The 17,114-nt window shown below is 40.1% G+C and overlaps 1 protein-coding gene across 1 annotated transcript in view; it reads left to right on the forward strand.

The window, feature by feature from the left end:
• ryr2a (ryanodine receptor 2a (cardiac)) overlaps positions 1–17,114 on the forward strand; it is a 769,474-nt gene that overhangs the window by 542,863 nt on the left and 209,497 nt on the right. Inside the window, exons 41-46 of the mRNA XM_087991236.1 lie at positions 3,432–3,564; positions 4,940–5,043; positions 9,089–9,224; positions 11,364–11,550; positions 13,274–13,379; positions 15,737–15,857. Of these exons, the coding sequence (XP_087847362.1) occupies positions 3,432–3,564; positions 4,940–5,043; positions 9,089–9,224; positions 11,364–11,550; positions 13,274–13,379; positions 15,737–15,857 (787 nt within the window). The remainder of the gene's footprint in view (positions 1–3,431; positions 3,565–4,939; positions 5,044–9,088; positions 9,225–11,363; positions 11,551–13,273; positions 13,380–15,736; positions 15,858–17,114) is intronic.

Consider the following 17,114-nt stretch of genomic DNA (forward strand, 5'->3'; position numbering starts at 1 on the left):
ACAAAATTTGAATTAAATATGCATATTTATATCAATTAAAAAGGTACAATATTACCTATTTTCCCTCACAAGTATTTGATGTGTAGACCATTGTTTGCATATATGAAAAACACACAAATGAGGTTTCTGGATACAGCTTTGTTGAGTAAATTATATTGTCAACTTTTCAAATATTTCACATGTCATAACATTTAGGGTTTAAACTGGTTTGGTGGGGGGTAGGAACCAGAGCTACATATCTGAGAGGAGGTTAGTTGTAGATGGGGCAGTGACAGGAGGTAGTGAATCTACCAGGGAGGTTTTTTCATGTGATGAAACAAAGGGATCAGTTAAAATGTGTCTGCTTTAACACAGAGTGCCAAAAATAAGAGTGATGAACTTAGCCCCAAGTACTGATCCATGCTCTATGATGCTGGGGCCATAATGGAGACGTGGGTTTCACAGGGACAGGAATGGTTGCTCGATATTCCAGGGCTTAGAACATTTGCAAAGAACAGGGAGGGGGAAAAAGAGGAGGGGGTGTAGCATTGCTCATCAGAGAGTGTGTCACAGCTACAGAAATGAAGGTTGTCGAGGAAGGTTTGTCTACTGAGTTAGCATGGGTGCAAGTTAGGAACAGTAAGGGAACAGCCACCTCATTGGGGGTTTTCTACAGACCCCCTAATGGCAGTAGGGAGATTGAAGAACTCATAGCCCAACAGATTTTGGAAAAATGCAGATGTAACAGGATTGTTGTTATGGGTGACTTCAACTTTCCCAATATTGACTGGAACTGCCTTAGTGCAGATGGTTTGGTGGAGTTGTTTTTGTCAGGTGTATTCAGGAGGGTTTCCTTACTCAGTATGTAGACAGGCCGACGAGGGGAAAGGCCATTTTGCATGGCAAAGAGCCAGGACAGGTGTCAGATCTCATGGTGGGAGAGCACTTTGTTGACAGTGACCACAACTGCCTCCCATTTGCCGTAGCCATGGAGAGGTAAAGGAGCAGTTACTGAGGGAAGATATTTAAGTGGGGAAAAGGAAATTATGACATTATCAGACTGGAGTTGGCATGTACAGATTTGGAGCAATTGTTCCACAAAAAGGGCACAGCAGACATGTGGAAGTTTTTTAAGGAGCAGTTTTTCTGAGTGATGCACAAATGTGTTCCTCTGAGACAGGCAAGAAGGGTAAGATTAAGGAGCCTTGAATAACGAGAACAGAGGAACTTCTCGTCAAAAGAAAGAAGGCAGCTTACGTAAGGTGGGGGAAGCAAGAGTCTAGCACAGCTTTAGAGGATTACAAGCTTACTAGAAAGGAGCTCAAAAATCGACTGAAATGCCAGGAGGGGACATAAAAAAGGCTTAGCAGGAAGGATTAAGGAGAACCCAAAGGCATTTTACTCATACGTGAGGAATAAGAGAATGATCAGGAAGATGGTAGGGCCAGTCAATGATAGCGTAGGGCACTTGTGCGTGGACTCTGAGCAGATAGGGGAAGCCCTGAATGAGTTTTTTGCTGCAGGTTTCACTAAGGAAAGGGAGCTTGTTGTGAATGAGAACTTTGAGGAGCCAGGAAACGGGCTTGAACAGATTGAGATTGAGGAAATTGATGTGCTGCAAATTTTGGCAAACATTAAGATTAATAAGTCCGCAAGGCCAGACCAGATTTATCCTCGGTTGCTCCGGGAAGCAAGAAAGGAGGTTGCTAAGCTGCTAGTGAAGATCTTCGCTTCCTCACTTTCCACAGGAGTCGTACCAGAGCATTGGAGGGAGGCGAATGTTGTTCCTCTTTTCAAGAAGAGTAATAGGGAAATGCCTGGCAATTACAGACCAGTCAGTTTTACGTCTGTGGCCAGCAAGGTTTTGGAAAGAATTCTGTGAGGTAGGACTTATGATTATTTGGAAAAGCAAAGTGTGATTAAAGACAGTCAGCATGGCTTTGTGAGGGGCAGGTTGAGTTCGTTGAGGAGGTGACAAAAAGGTTGATGAAGGTCGGGCAGTGGGTGTGGTGTATATGGACTTCAGCGAGACACTTGTTAAGGTTTCCCATGGTAGGCTCATTAATAAAGTCAGAAGGTATGGGATCCAGGGAGATTTGGCTCTCTGAATTCAGAATTGGTTGGCTGGCAGAAGGCAGAGAGTGGTTGTAGATGGAAAGTATTCTGCCTGGAGGTCAGTGGTGAATGGGGTCCCACAGGACTTTGTTCTTGGGTGTCTGCTGTTTGTAGTTTTTATAAATGACTTGGATGAGGAGGTTGAGGGTTGGGTTAGTAAATCTGCTGATGATACAAAGGTTGGAGGTGCCGTTGATAGTATCAAGGGCTGTTCCAGGCTGCAGCGTGACATAGACAGGATGCAGAGCTGGGCTGAGAAATGGCAGATGGAGTTCAACGTGGATAAATGTGAAGTCATGCATTTTGGATGGTCGATCTTGACTGCTGAACTTAGGATTAAAGACAGGATTCTTGGCAGTGTGTAGGAACAGCAGAATCTTGGTGTTCAAGTGCATCGATCCCTCAAAGTTGCCACCCAAGTGGATAGGGTTGTTAAGAAAGCATATGGTGTTTTGGCTTTCATTATCAGGGGGATTGAGTTTAAGAGCTTAATTGAGTTTAATTGAATTTATGTTCAATTTATATATTTGTCATAAATTGCTCATCTCACTAATAATGATGACAAAATGACTGGATTGTTGTAAAAATGTATTTGCTTCACTAATGAGGATGAAATCTACTAACTTGCTGCAACATACATGCAACTGCAGATGCAGCCTTACAAAACCCTGGTGAGACCACACTTGGAATATTGTGCAGTTCTGGTCGCCCTACTATAGGAAAAATGCGGAGGCTTTGGAGAGGGTGCAAAGAAGGTTTACCAGGATGCAGCCTGGATTGGAGGGCTTGTCTTACGAAGAGAGGTTGACTAAGCTCAGAGTTTTCTCTCTGGAGAGGAGGAGGAAGGGAGGTGACCTGATCAAGGTGTACAAAGTAATGAGAGGCATGCATAGAGTAAATAGCCAGAGACTTTTCCCTCAGGCAGGATTGACTGGCATGAGGGGTCAAATTTTTAAGGTGTTAAGAGAGAGGCATAGAGGAGATGTCAGAGGTAGGTACTTTACACAGAAAGTTGTGAATGCATGGAATGCGTTGCCAGTGGTGGTGGTGGAAGCAAAGTCATTAGGGACATTTAAGCGACTGCTGGACATGCACATGGACAGCAGTGAATTTAAGGGAGCATAAATTGGGTTATTTTATTTTAGATTAGGATTAATCCTTGGCACAACATCGTGGGCCAAGGGGATTGTTTAATTTTGTACTTTCCTATTTTCACTCTTACTGGATAATGAAAAGCTAAAGTGCTTTGTGACCTTTCTGTTTTTTTGCCCCCAATTATTGAGCTTTAAAACAATATTCAAATTAAACTGAGTCTGTTTTGTTCTATCGGTGCTTAGGAAATTATCTTCCCAAAGATGGTGGCGAACTGTTGCCGTTTCCTGTGCTATTTCTGCCGAATCAGCAGGCAAAATCAAAAAGCCATGTTTGACCACTTAAGTTATTTGTTGGAGAACAGCAGTGTTGGATTAGGTGAGGAAAAAAATAAATGATTTGCTGGATGTCCTTTTAAATTATGAATTAATGTAACATTCACTTCTGATCTTGCTGATATTCATGCAATGGAATAGTACTGTTCAGAATCTGAATATTTCTGGTCACGTCACGTCATTCAGCAAAGTGAATTCAAAACTTACTTAGCGACTTGGAAAATTTATGTTAATTTATAGATTTGTCATAAATTGTTCATCTCACTAATAATGATGACAATGATGTAAAAATTTATCTGCTTCATTAATGGGGATGAAATCTACTAACTTGGTGTAACTTACATGCAACTGCAGATGCACAACAGTCTAGTTGACTCTTAACTGCCTTACAAGCCAGTCCAGTTGCTACAGAAGAAAGTACTGTCTGTGAACGCTGATTAAAAAAGGTGACTCACTAGAGTAAAAGATGTGGCAATAAAGACAGGCCTTTCTCGCAACACTCACATCCCCATAATGAATTAAAAAAAGTTACAATTGACCTCACTTAAAAAGTTTCTTCTATTGGACTTTTTCATTCATCAACATATTGGATTTGTGTATGTGAGTGTTATTGGTTACTAGTATTCTGGTTAATCGTCTAATGTCTTGTGCCCTTAGTACTACTTCATAATGGTGAACATAATTAGTATAAGTCTTTCACAGTTTACCTGTGCTTTAAAGAGTAGCCTTGCTCTGTGGAAAAAGTTACCTACAAGTCAATTTCAAAAGTGAGTTAAATGCACTCAAAGTAATTTATTGATCTCATAGAATGGAGTTTTCATGGCATGGACAAAGACCCTTCAGCCCATCATGTCTGTGCGAGTCATCAAGCACCGATCAATTCTAACCCCATTCTCTAGCTCTTGGCACATAGCCTTGTGTTCATGTATTCGTTGATGATGATTTGCAATTGGATTTGATACTCAAACCTCAGATTCCTGCCAGGAAAGCTCAATGCATTCTGAAACTGAACTTACGCATTTGTCAATCAGTCCAAACCTTTCTGTGTCAACGTTTTGATTATTACAAATCTCAGCCTTGCTGTATCTTACTGTGCATAAGGGAAGAAAATTCTTTTGTCTGAACCAATACAGGTCATTCAGCTATAACGCGTGTTTTGTTAACACAAATTTGCTATAACACGATTGACGAATTGGGGACACTATTTCAAAATGCAAAGTTTTAAAGTGTTTATTGGTTATACCACAATTCCGGCCCCATTAGTTTAAATGGTGTTGATATTATGCGATTTTCTTATAACACAAGATTGCCCGAGAGTGGAACTATCGTGTTAAGGCAGAACTGACTGTATTAAACAGCACTGCCACACCTAAACCATTTAAAAACTATTCCTTAAATGTTTTATATTTTCTTAACAGCTTCTCCTTCAATGCGAGGTTCCACTCCTTTAGATGTTGCAGCAGCATCTGTAATGGACAACAATGAACTTGCCTTAGCATTGCGAGAGCCCGACTTAGAGAAAGTATGTATTTGGTTTAGTTTATATATGTGGTTGATGTTGGTATCCTGCAGCAGATGGCAGAAATGGCAAAGCATGATCCTTTGAATGTGGAGAATAGTGGGGTGGAAAGTGAGGACAAGAGGAACCCTATCGCTGTTCTGGGGGTAAGGGGAAGGGGTGAAGGCATAAATGCTGGAGAAAGATTGACTTGACTGAAGGCCCTGTGAACTGTCATGAGGGACGATTCCTCAGTTGAGTAAAAAGTAAAAAATGTCAGAAAAAGGTTCAGTGCACCGCAAACGTTAACTCTGCTTTCTCTGCACAGATACTGCCAGACCTGCTCAGTGAATTATTTATTCTTCTTTAAATACAGCGTGCTGCATTCATGGGCTCACAGTGTAGCCTCCTCTATATTGGCGAGGCCATACACACTGACTGACCACTTTGCAGAACACCTCTACTGTGTTCGTAAGAATTACCTTGAGCTACAAGTTGCTTGCCATGTCGATACTCAATCTTTCTGTAAGTGCTAGAATTTCAAACCTAGGCCTGCTGCAGTGCAGACAGTATGGTGGCTCAGTGATTAACACTGCTGCCTCATAGCACCAGGGACCTGGGTTTGATTCCACCCTCGGGTAGCTGTCCATGTGGAGTTTATACATTCTTGCCATGTCTGTGTGGGTTTCCTCTGGGCGATCCGGTTTCATCCCATTGTCCAAAGATGTGCGGGTTAGCCGGCTTGGCCATGCTAAATTGCCCATAGTATCTAGGGATGTGCAGGCAAGGTGGATTAGCCTTGGGAAATGCAGGGTTACAGAGAAGGGGTGGATCTGGGTGGATGCTCTTCAGTGGGTTGGTGTGGACTCAATGGGTTGAATGGCCTTCTTCCATACTGTAGGGATTCTATGAGAGCTCAGTGCAAGCTGAAGGAACAGCAGTTAATTTTCCACCTAAGTCCTTTACAGCCTTCAGGATATAACATTGAGTTCAACAACTTTGGAGGATGAAGACTGTCCTCTATTTTTATGACACCCCAATCCCTCCCATTCATACCAGTGTCTTGTTTGCATGGTCAGAAATCATGCAACACCAGGTCATAGTCCATCAGGTTGATTTGAAATAACAAACTTTTGGAGCGCTGCCCCTTTGTCAAGTGAAGACCTAATGCTCTGAAAGCTTGTGATTTCAAATCAACCTGTTGGACTATAACCTGGTGTTATGTGATTTCCTACTTTGTCCACCCCAGTCCAACACCAATACCTCAACTTCTTGTTTGCATGAGTTTGCGCTCAGTAAAGCTGACCTGTTTTTGACTATTCACATTTCGCATTTAGACTTCTATTATTACAATTAGCACTCTTCTTGTCTTTTGCTCTTGGCATCCTCAACATCTGTTCCAACTGCCATTCCTCCCCCTCTGTCCAGAGCATAAAAAACATCATTTTCCAGCCCCTTTCAGTCCCAAAGAAGACTCATTGGAATCAAAACGTTCACTCTGTTTCTTTCTTTAAAAATGCTGTTAACCTTGCAGCACTTGCTGGGTTTTTTTTAATTGCAATTTAGGTCTTATTTATATATACATTAGCACAAACCTTGCTTCGCTACTCCTTTTAAACATTGACTTGAAGTGACTACTTTGTGATTGCAAGTTTCACTTCTTGACTTATACCATTTGTTCTCTTCTCTGTGATTCATTTTATTTTGTCATCCAAAGGGATCCAACTTCTGATGAACTGTGAATAACCCATGTGCTGCTGAATATGTTGTGTGTCTCAGCATTTTCTGTTTTTATGTCAAAGAACATGCTTGCAGCTTTATTTTAATGAGGTATTATACTGGTTTGGAGATCAATATGTGTTGAATAGAAAGTAATTTTGGTTTCTGAAATAAATATTTTAGTATAAATAATTACAAGACCTCCATGATATTAATGTATTTTGCCATAGGGGGTGGGGGGAATGACAATTCCTGTTATTATTTTTCCATTTATTCATATTTCAAATTTTATATATTAGTTTTGAATATGGTGGTTGAAGGAATCATCCCTGATTCTTTTTGTCATTTATTGAAGTTTAAAATTAATACATCTTGCATTGTTTCGTCAATAGAGGATTTCATTTATACAATTGATTAGCTTGATTTTATTTTTACCAATGTTAATGCTATTTTTTAAACAAAGAGAGACAGAGACATGAGACAAGTGAGTGCACAGTACATAACATAGACTAGATTAGATTCCCTACAGTGTGGAAACAGGCCCTTCGGCCCAACTAGTCCACACTGACCCTCCAAAGAGTAACCCACCCAGACCCATTTCCCTCTGACTAACGCACCTAACACTATGGGCAACTCACCATGGCCAATTCACCTGGCCTGCACATCTTTGGACTGTGGGAGGAAACCAGAGCACCCAGAGCAAACCCACACAGACACAGGGAGAATGTGCAAACTCCACACAGACAGTCGCCTGAGGCTGGAATCAAACCTGGGATCCTGGTGCTGTGAGGCAGCAGTGCTAAACACTGAGCCACCGTGCCATCCCATAAAGCTGGAGCATAGAGAGCACTTAATGCCGTGACTCAGATCCTGGCAGCAAATGTAAGCACATCACTCCAGAATATATTGTTGTATGTTGATCTGCCTCAGTTTAAATAAAGTTGTTCTGTGGACCTATATTCACTTCAGTCCTGTTTGCTTATGCGTTAGATTCACAGGTTGATACAGCAAAGAAAGAAACCATTTTCGCCATTGTACCAATGCAGGCTGTTTGAAAATGGCTGTCAAGGTTTTCCACATGCTCCCCCACTCTCCAACATTTTCATGATAACCCTGCAAATGTTTTTTCTTCAAGTATTTATCCAGTTCTGTTTAGAAATTTATTATTCAATCTGCTTCCATTATTCTTTCAGGCAGTGCATTCTAGATCAGAACACCTTGCTTCACAAATTTTCTTTCTTTCATGTCACTCCTGGTTCTTTTGCCAATCACCTTCAATCTGTTTTTTGTTGTTACTGACCTGTCTGCCACTGAAAACAGTTTCTCATTATTCACTTGGTCTGCAGCCCATAAAGCAGGTGAGTAATGCCATCCTTCATGGAAAACAAATCTTTCCATACGATGCCTTTGCACATTTGGAAGGAGAAGAGTAGACTCCAGCAATTTCCCAGCCTGTAAGCTCCCCAACACATCCAAGATTTCCTCCGCAGTCATGTCAGCTTCCATGCTCCTTCAGATTGTCTAACTACTTTGTGATTTATGACAGTGTGTTTTTCAGTCCATTAATCCACAGCTGTTAAGTGATTATCATGAAGGGTCTGTGCCCACTTTCTTGACAGTTGGCCATGAGGCAGTCATAGTGCTGCAATCCTCCAACTATCCACTCTTGGCCGCTGCATGAAGGGTGAGAGATTGACTACTTGGAGAGAAAGGCTGCCTCCAATGCTGATTCTTTGCAAATGGAAAATTGCGTCACAGTCAGAACCAGGGCTGATTCAGATACTCAATCAGTGGTGTTGCTAACTGGATAGAATTTCCTTTGAATAGTGCCCATTAAAATAGTGTTGCATAACCTTTGCTCCACAAAGGAGAAAATACCTGGAGCCATGATTTCTTGGAAGTGGAGTAACATTCAGTTTTAATGGAAACAATGTAAAGTGCTTGTTACTAAATGAAAGGATTCGCCAACCAATTTTCATGGCAATCTTGTTCCTTTGGGCCAGAATTTCCAAGTTCAAGTTGTTGATTGATGAAGCAGTGCTGAAGGCGCAGTTTCAACTGCTTGCTAATCAGCCATCTTATCCATCCAATCCTTCTCTGTTATTTCCCCCATGGAAGACTATGAAACCAACAAAACATTTTTCATTGAACTGTTGTCCTTTTAAGAAGTTCAAAAGTAATTGGATTGGACTCAGATGGAAGAGATTGTAATGGTTAGCTGTATCTTCACTTCTGCATCTCTTCCAGGAAATTGATTGATATTTCATTCAAGCTAAATAGTTTATCCAAATAAGTTTGGGAATACATAATTGAGATGTTTGCTGATTTATGCCTGTGTTCCATTCTCCAGGTTGTTCAATATTTAGCTGGCTGTGGCCTGCAGAGCTGTGCTATGCTAGTTGCCAAGGGTTACCCTGATATTGGCTGGAATCCCGTGGAAGGGGAGCGATATCTGGATTTTCTCCGTTTTGCAGTATTTTGCAATGGTAAGGTGCTATCTAACAGCATGCCCTTTAGAAGTGAAGACTGTGTAGCAGACAGTTGTGTTATGAAAAGGGAAGAATGAAGTGTCAATGGGGTTACAGTGCAAGAAGTAACCTAGTTGCATGGAGTTGTGATCCGCTTCATTTTTTGGACATTAATGTTGTTGATAGAAATAGTGAGGATGTGGACAGAAAGCCTGCTGTCTGGCAAAATCTTGTGTTCCCTTCTGCTTTTTTTGTCAATGGGGTATTTACTCAGTTGGAGGGTGACACATGGGATCATCACCTCCTTCCCATCTTCACCCCAATGAAGTCTATAGTAGGGAGCATGGATAGATTTCCTGCTTCACTGCTGTATTAAGTGATGGGTGGGGGACCTGCCATGTATGGATTGCAACAAAAGCAAATTCTGTGTAAAATGCACAAGCCTTTACTTGTTTATGTTTTAGTCTTTTTGAGCTTTTCAGAATTGCACATATCTTTTTTTCCCAGTGTAAGTGAACAATGTGATCTCAATTTCCACTAAAAGACCAGAAGCAAGAGAGATTGCTTTCATGTTCATCTATTAGTAGTCAGAATCCAATATAAGTGAGAATGTGGATTGTGAATGAAGATAGTTATTGTTAGTTGTTGTTTACGTGTGTTCATATTCTTCCTTTGGAGAATAGTGTGAAGTTGCTGTAAGATTCTTAGATTGATTAACGGTCTGACAGGACAGAACAACGAATGTTCCTTCCCTATCTGTTTAGCATTGTCATGCCAACCAGAAGGGTGGTTATTCCTGAATGGCAGAAAAAAAATTATAGAGACTATTCCATTCTATACCAAAAGACAGGGACACTACCAACTTCCACCTCTCCAGCATTGCAAATTTTACAAATTTGCATGCTTCCAAATAGAACTTTGCACGTGAGGAACAAGTTGCTCATGTCTTGTCAATCACAATGTGAAGATTTGCTAATATCATTGTCAAGGTTAAGGGAAACAGATAGTGTGTATTATTGCTGTTTGAGCACATTTAAATAGGAGTGGGTTCTTGTGACACAGTGATAGAATCCAAGGGTTTGGGTCCCACCTGCTCCAGAGATATGTAATAATATCCATTAAGGGTTGATTAGAAAATATCCACATAAAAATAGGGGAAATTTGGGACACTGGGATGTTTGATAAGAGCTTTGAGATGGAGTGAGTCAGTAAACTCATTCCATAAAGAAAAGGTGCGAGTCTGAGATTCTACTACCTCACCAGCCAGTTTAGAGGCTACCAACATATGGGTGGGGCTTGAGCAGCAAGTTCAGCATGCTCACAGTATTTTCTATTGATTAATTTCTCTTGAAGCTCTGATCTGTTAATAACCAGTCTTAGCTGACCCTTGCTTCTTCTTAGCCAGAGTGTTGAAAATGATCACAGTGCTAGTCCAGCTGAACTTGGCACCTCAACGAAGACTGGAAATTCAACCTTCCAATAATTAATTTAATCCATGGTTTACCAAACAACTTCTCAGAGGAACTTAAATAGCAAATTAAATAATGTTTCATAATAAATCTCAAAAGTACGAAAATATGATTTACAAGTTGTATCAGCTAGTCATTTTTCACTCTTGTTAACAAGAAGTGGAAATGGCACTGCAGATAGTACTTGTTTCATTTTAATAAACAAAATAAAGCTGAAACATATGGCCTACGTAAAGGGCTAATCACAATTTTAGAGAACTGCTATACATCTGCAGTGAGTTCTTGATCAACTTGTAATTTTGTAAACTGGGGAATTGGGCATCAGAATGAATGGATTCCAGTGTGTGAGTTATCTTCAGTACATATCAAACAAATACTGACATTTCATTCACATCATGCTGTTAGTAACATGTATGCCTCTTGGTGCCAATTCTTGTGAATGAATGGAGTAAATCAGTGAGCTATATCTCCATGTAGCAGAGAACTGATGTCCAATAGCAGAGCTAGCTGCAATGACAAGAAAATAAACTTCAATATTTCCACAAGAAAGAAACAGGGTTTCTACATTTCATCAAAGCTTTCTAAATCTCTGAATAACATTGTTTTTCACATGCATTGTTGATTTAAGGATGATTCTTTTGTGTGATGTACTAGTGTCTCACATTCAAGTTGCTCCATCAATTTGTAGGCGAGAGCGTGGAAGAGAATGCCAATGAAGTTGTCAGGTTGTTGATACGTCGGCCCGAATGCTTTGGCCCAGCTCTGAGAGGAGAAGGTGGGGATGGGCTTCTCGCTGCTATGGAGGAAGCTATAAAGATCTCTGAAGATCCAACGAGAGATGGCCTGTCATCAACTGATGAGTCAAGTAGGAGGCTGTGAGTCTGACTTGTGACTTGACAGTCGATTACTGTCACAATTTGGTGGTTGTGGAGTGACCAGGGCCTTTCTTTGAAATATATTTTGTGGAGGTATTTAGCTGACTTAAGAAAAAAGACAAAATTACCAAACCCTTTACCAAACCCCTCTCAAAAGGTGAAATGTCAAAATCCATCTCAGCATAACCATCGTTTTATCTAGATCTAACCAGAAGGTTATAGAAACAGGAATGAGTGATTCTGTCCCTTGAGCTGTTCAGCTTTCAATTAAATCATGGCTGTCCTGAATTTTAGTTTAATTTATTCACCTTGATTCCATAACATTTAATTGTCTTATCGGACAATGCAACCAGACCCATTTTTGGAATTTCTAGTTGAGCCCCCAAGCTTCAGTAGCTTTTGGAGGAGACTCTTTCAGATTTCCAGTGTGTGATAAAGTGCTTCCTTAGTTTATAATTTTGAGGTTATAAACTAAGTGCCTCTAAAGGGCGGCACGGTGGCACAGTGGTTAGCACTGCTGCCTCACAGCACCAGAGAACCGGGTTCAATTCCCGCCTCAGGCAACTGTCTGTGTGGAGTTTGCACATTGTCCCCGTGTCTGTGAGGGTTTTCTCTGGGTGCTCTGGTTTCCTCCCACAGTCCAAAAATGTGCAGGTTAGGTGAATTGGTCATGCAGAATTGCCCGTAGTGTTAGGTGAAGGTGTAAATGTAGGGGAATGGGTATGGGTGGGTTGCTCTTTGGAGGGTCAGTGTGGACTTGTTGGGGCTGAAGGGCCTGTTTCCACACTGTAAGTAATCTAATCTTAAAAAAAAAGTCTTTCTGATCAAACAGATTTTGAATAGGGAGCATTATTGCTTCAGTTGCATTTCACTGAGAAGTATGATAACTGAATTAAAATAATACTCAGTTATAAGTTCAAGATGACTCAACTATATCTCTTAATTAAGCTCATTCACATTGTAAACTCAGCAACTTCTCTGAGCCAATTTCCTCAATATTGTCATCTATACTTGCAATTCACAATAAAATATTCTAAAATTTCAGCAAAAAGAAATAGGAAGATGTTCTTCGTAAATGATTTTAATTTAAATAGTTAATGGCAAGGCTGAAATCTTGTGTTGCTGCAAATACTACAAGGATTGATGAAAAACTGTGGGGCTAAAATCCTTTTTCAATGAAAATCAGGAAAACCCCTGCTTTTCTTTGCAATTACTAACTTGCTAATAACATTGGATTCACAGATTTTGTACATTTTGACAGTAGAAAGCTGTCATTTTATAATGAAGACATTAACTATAAAGAAAAAAGTATTCTCTCAATATCCATGGCAAAATGTTTTTCCCAATGTGTAGTGATTGTGTTGTTGGAAATTACCTGATAGGCACAAGCAGCTCATACCTGCATGACACCAAAAGAGACAGTCATTACTGATAGAAAAGTGGCTGCACCTGGACACTTACTTGGTGGGCACATGTAAAATACACCAGAGGACAACAGGAAACGTGTATAGGAAACATTTAAGCACAGTTATGCAAAATGCCTTTTTTGTAACATAAATCATTTTTTTAGTCATAGTGTATGCTGCTAACATTGTATAATATTGGAATTTGTATTTGTGCATATGTATGTGTGTACTGAAGTTTGTGACCAATACAAATCTCTGTTAGTACCTGTTAAATTTCACAAAACACAGTTATGTTGTTAATACATTTTGGTTAATAGAGACCTTGAAGAAGAGGAAGATGACACCATTCATATGGGGAATGCTATTATGACCTTCTATTCTGCTTTAATTGATTTATTGGGACGTTGTGCACCAGAGATCCATGTAAGTCACAAATAAACTCAATAATCAATTTCATTAGTCTCAGAGATCACTTTTGTAAATCTACTCAGTCCAGTTGTTTTAGTCTTTTCGGTAGCTCTGCAAAAAGTGACTTTGGATGGGGGAAAAGGAATTTCCACAATTTTTTTCAATTGAACACAAGTACTCCTTCTTTCAGATGTTCATATTCAGACACATTACAGCATGACATCACAGTTCTCAAACTTGACAAACTCATGTAATTAAAAGAATATACTTTGCTTTCATTTGGAGCAAACACATTAACAATATTCACAACGTGGTCAGTAAAGCATGTGTGATTGTTATTATTGAGAGTTTTGTCAATTTTATGAACAAATCGTTCAAAGAGGTATTCCTGAATACCTCTGTGTATTACTCTTTTGCTTATCCATTTTTTCTGCCATTGCTCCAAGTCAAACTGCACAGAAGATCAGAGGTCCGTGGTTTTATAATTAAAAGGAGACTATCCAGACCTGTCCTAGGCTGTTCTGAGAAGTGAGAAAGGAGGTTGCTAAGCCGCTGGCTAAGGTCTTTGCTTCCTCACTCTCCATGGTAGTCGTACCGGATGATTGTAGGGAGGCAAATGTTGTTCCTCTTTTCAAGAAGGGTAATAGGGAAATCCCTGGCAATTACAGACCAGTCAGTCTTACGTCTGTGGTCAGCAAAATTTTGGAAAGAATTCTGAGGGGTAGGATTTATGACTATTTGGCAAAGCATAGTGTGATTAAAGACAGTCAGCATGGCTTTTTAAGGGGCAGGTCATGCCTGACAAATTTTATTGAGTTCTTTGAGGAGGTGACAAGACAGGTCAATGAAGATCGAGCAGTGGATGTGGTGTATATGGACTTCAGCAAGGCATTTGATAAGGTTCCCCATGGTAGACTCATTCATAAAGTCAGAAAGTATGGGATACAGGGAGATTTGGCTGTCTGGATTCAAAATTGGTTGGCTGACAGAAGGCCGAGAGTAGTTGTAGATGGAAAGTATTCTGCCTGGAGGTCAGTGATGAGTGGGGTCCCGTAGGGCTCTGTTCTTGGGCCACTGTTCTTTGCAGTTTTTATAAGTGACTTGGATGAGGATGTTGAGGGGTGGGTTAGTAATTTGTAGATGACACAAATGTTGGAGGTGCCGTCGATAGTATTGAGGGCTATTGCAGGCTGCAGCGTGACATAGACAGGATGCAGAGCTGGGCTGAGAAATGGCAGATGGAGTTCAATGTGGATAGATGCATTTTGGATGGTTGAACTTGAATGCTGAATATAGGATTAAAGACAGAATTCTTGGCAGTGTGGAGGAACAGAGGGATCTGGTGTGCAAGTACATAGATCCCTCAAAGTTGCCACCCAAGAGGATAGGGTTGTTAAGAAAGCATATGGCGTTTTGGCTTTCATTAACAGGGGGATTGAGTTTAAGAGCCGCGAGGTTTTGTTACAGCTCTTCAAGTCCCTGGTGAGACCACGTTTGGAATATTGTGTCCAGTTCTGAAATGCCCTACTATAGGAAAGATACAGAGGCTTTGAGAGGGTGCAAAGAAGGTTTACCAGGATGCTGCCTGGACTGGAGGGCTTGCCTTATGAAAAAAGATTGAATAAGCTCAGACCTTTCTCTCTGGAGAGAAGGAGGAAGAGAGGAGACCTGATCGAGGTACACAACATAATGAGAGGAATAGATAGAATCAATAGCCAGAGACTTTTCCTCAGGGCAGGATTGACTGGTACGAGAGGTCATAGTTTTTAAGATATTAGGAGAAAGGTATAGAGGGGACGTCAGAGGTAGGTTCTTTATGCAGAGAGTTGTGAATGCATGGAATGCGTTGCCAGCTGTGGTGGTGGAAGCAGAGTCATTAGGGACATTTAACCGACTGCTGGACATGCACGTGGATAGCAGTGAGTTAAGGGTTGCGTAGGTGAAGTTATTGTGTTTTACATTAGGATTAAACCTCGGCACAATATCATGGGCCAAAGGGCCTGTTCTGTGCTGTACTTTTCTATGTTCTATGTTCTATGTCCAAATAATAGAAACAACATATGATTCCCAAAAGATGGAGTGGTTGAGTATGGAGGGATAGGGACAGACAGTAATGAAAATTAAATAGTAAAAGTTTTTTGCCACTTCTAGAGGTTTCAGATTAATTTTGGCAAAAACCTGGGATCTAATTGTCTCCCTGTTGTCTTGGGCAGATAGGAAAGGGTTAAAGAGCAAATAATACCACTGAACCAGAGAGTCCACCATAAACGAAAAGTAGTCGTAATCTTGACTTATGTCAACTTGTATCAATTGTGTGGTTCCCCTCTTTTACATATCTCAATGTTCATTTGCTCTTTTCTTCATTGTAATAGCTCATTAATGCTGGCAAAGGCGAGGCAATCCGAATTAAATCCATTCTCCGTTCATTGATTCCTCTGGAAGACCTGGAAGGAGTTGTCAGCATTCCCTTCCAGATGCCAACAGTGGCGAAGGGTGAGTTTAACATATTTTATGAGGGGACTTTGGAGACTGTATGATAAGTATTTTTAACTGCAGGTTATGACAAATTTAATTGTGGCATCAAATCAGCAGATTACTATCCATGAATGAAAAGAACAACTCAGTTTGCAAACATTTACGCTATTCTGTTGAGTATAGAAAGAAAAGGGTATTGAGTTGTCTATGATTTGAAGAATGGTTATGAACATAGTCTCTGATAATTTATTAAGCACTTATACTGTGTTGTAAGCTTTCCTTTGTCAACAGTATTATTGATTGCCTGAAGGAATTACTGCAGCACAATGTTCAAGCATCTTTCAACATTGATGCGTGGGAACAAATCATATGTTATTATTCTCATAGACAGCCTATGTTGGTTGGAATAATGTCCTATTATATTTTTAGTAATGACGTATTCAAATTATTTCTGATTGACAGCTGTATATCTTTTTTGACAAGCAAAAGAAGTATTTAAGAGATTATTAACATAGTTGTTGAAAAAATAATCTTCCAAATGAAATTGCTTGGCGTTGAAATAACTGACTTCATATAGATTCTGCTAGTCTACACAAACGATGTAAAAAATAACTTAATTGAAGAGAATTGTTTGACTTAGTGTGGTGATATATTGTTTGATTGTGAGTGAGACATTTTTGAGGATTTATTTGCATAAACTGCTGCATTGGAATAATACTTACATTCTTTAAATGCACTTTTTGATACCATCCCACTAAATAAACCACTGCCCATTCCTGAAGAAGGGCTTATGCCCGAAACGTCGATTCTCCTGTTCCCTGGATGCTGCCTGACCTGCTGCGCTTTTCCAGCAACACATTTCCAGCTCTGATTTCCAGCATCTGCAGACCTCACTTTCTCCACTGCCCATTATACTTTGACCTCCAAACACAGATGTGACATGTATGGGAAACATAGAGGAATTGTGAGATTACTCAGACAGATGAAGAGATTGCTCAATCTTGTCTCATGTACTGACATGAAAAAAATTAAAATTAGAATCAAATTAAATAGATTTAAAGTAGTAAAAAGGAATATACTGCATTAAAGGGTTTGCCTGAATTTTTGTTCCATTCGTACAGCTGATTATAAAGCTGTGGTGCTCATACAGCAAGTGAGCATTTGGAATGAAAATTGATGGATTTTATAACGTGCAGACAAACCACTCCACATGGTGAAGAAAGACATTTTTTCTTGTTTTATTTTAATTATTTTCAGGGTCTTGAATGGTTTCTT

The sequence above is a fragment of the Chiloscyllium plagiosum genome, unplaced genomic scaffold (assembly GCF_037043375.1).
Source record: "Chiloscyllium plagiosum isolate Xiang-an unplaced genomic scaffold, Cpla_swu_hap1 HiC_scaffold_10, whole genome shotgun sequence".
NCBI lineage: Eukaryota > Metazoa > Chordata > Chondrichthyes > Orectolobiformes > Hemiscylliidae > Chiloscyllium > Chiloscyllium plagiosum.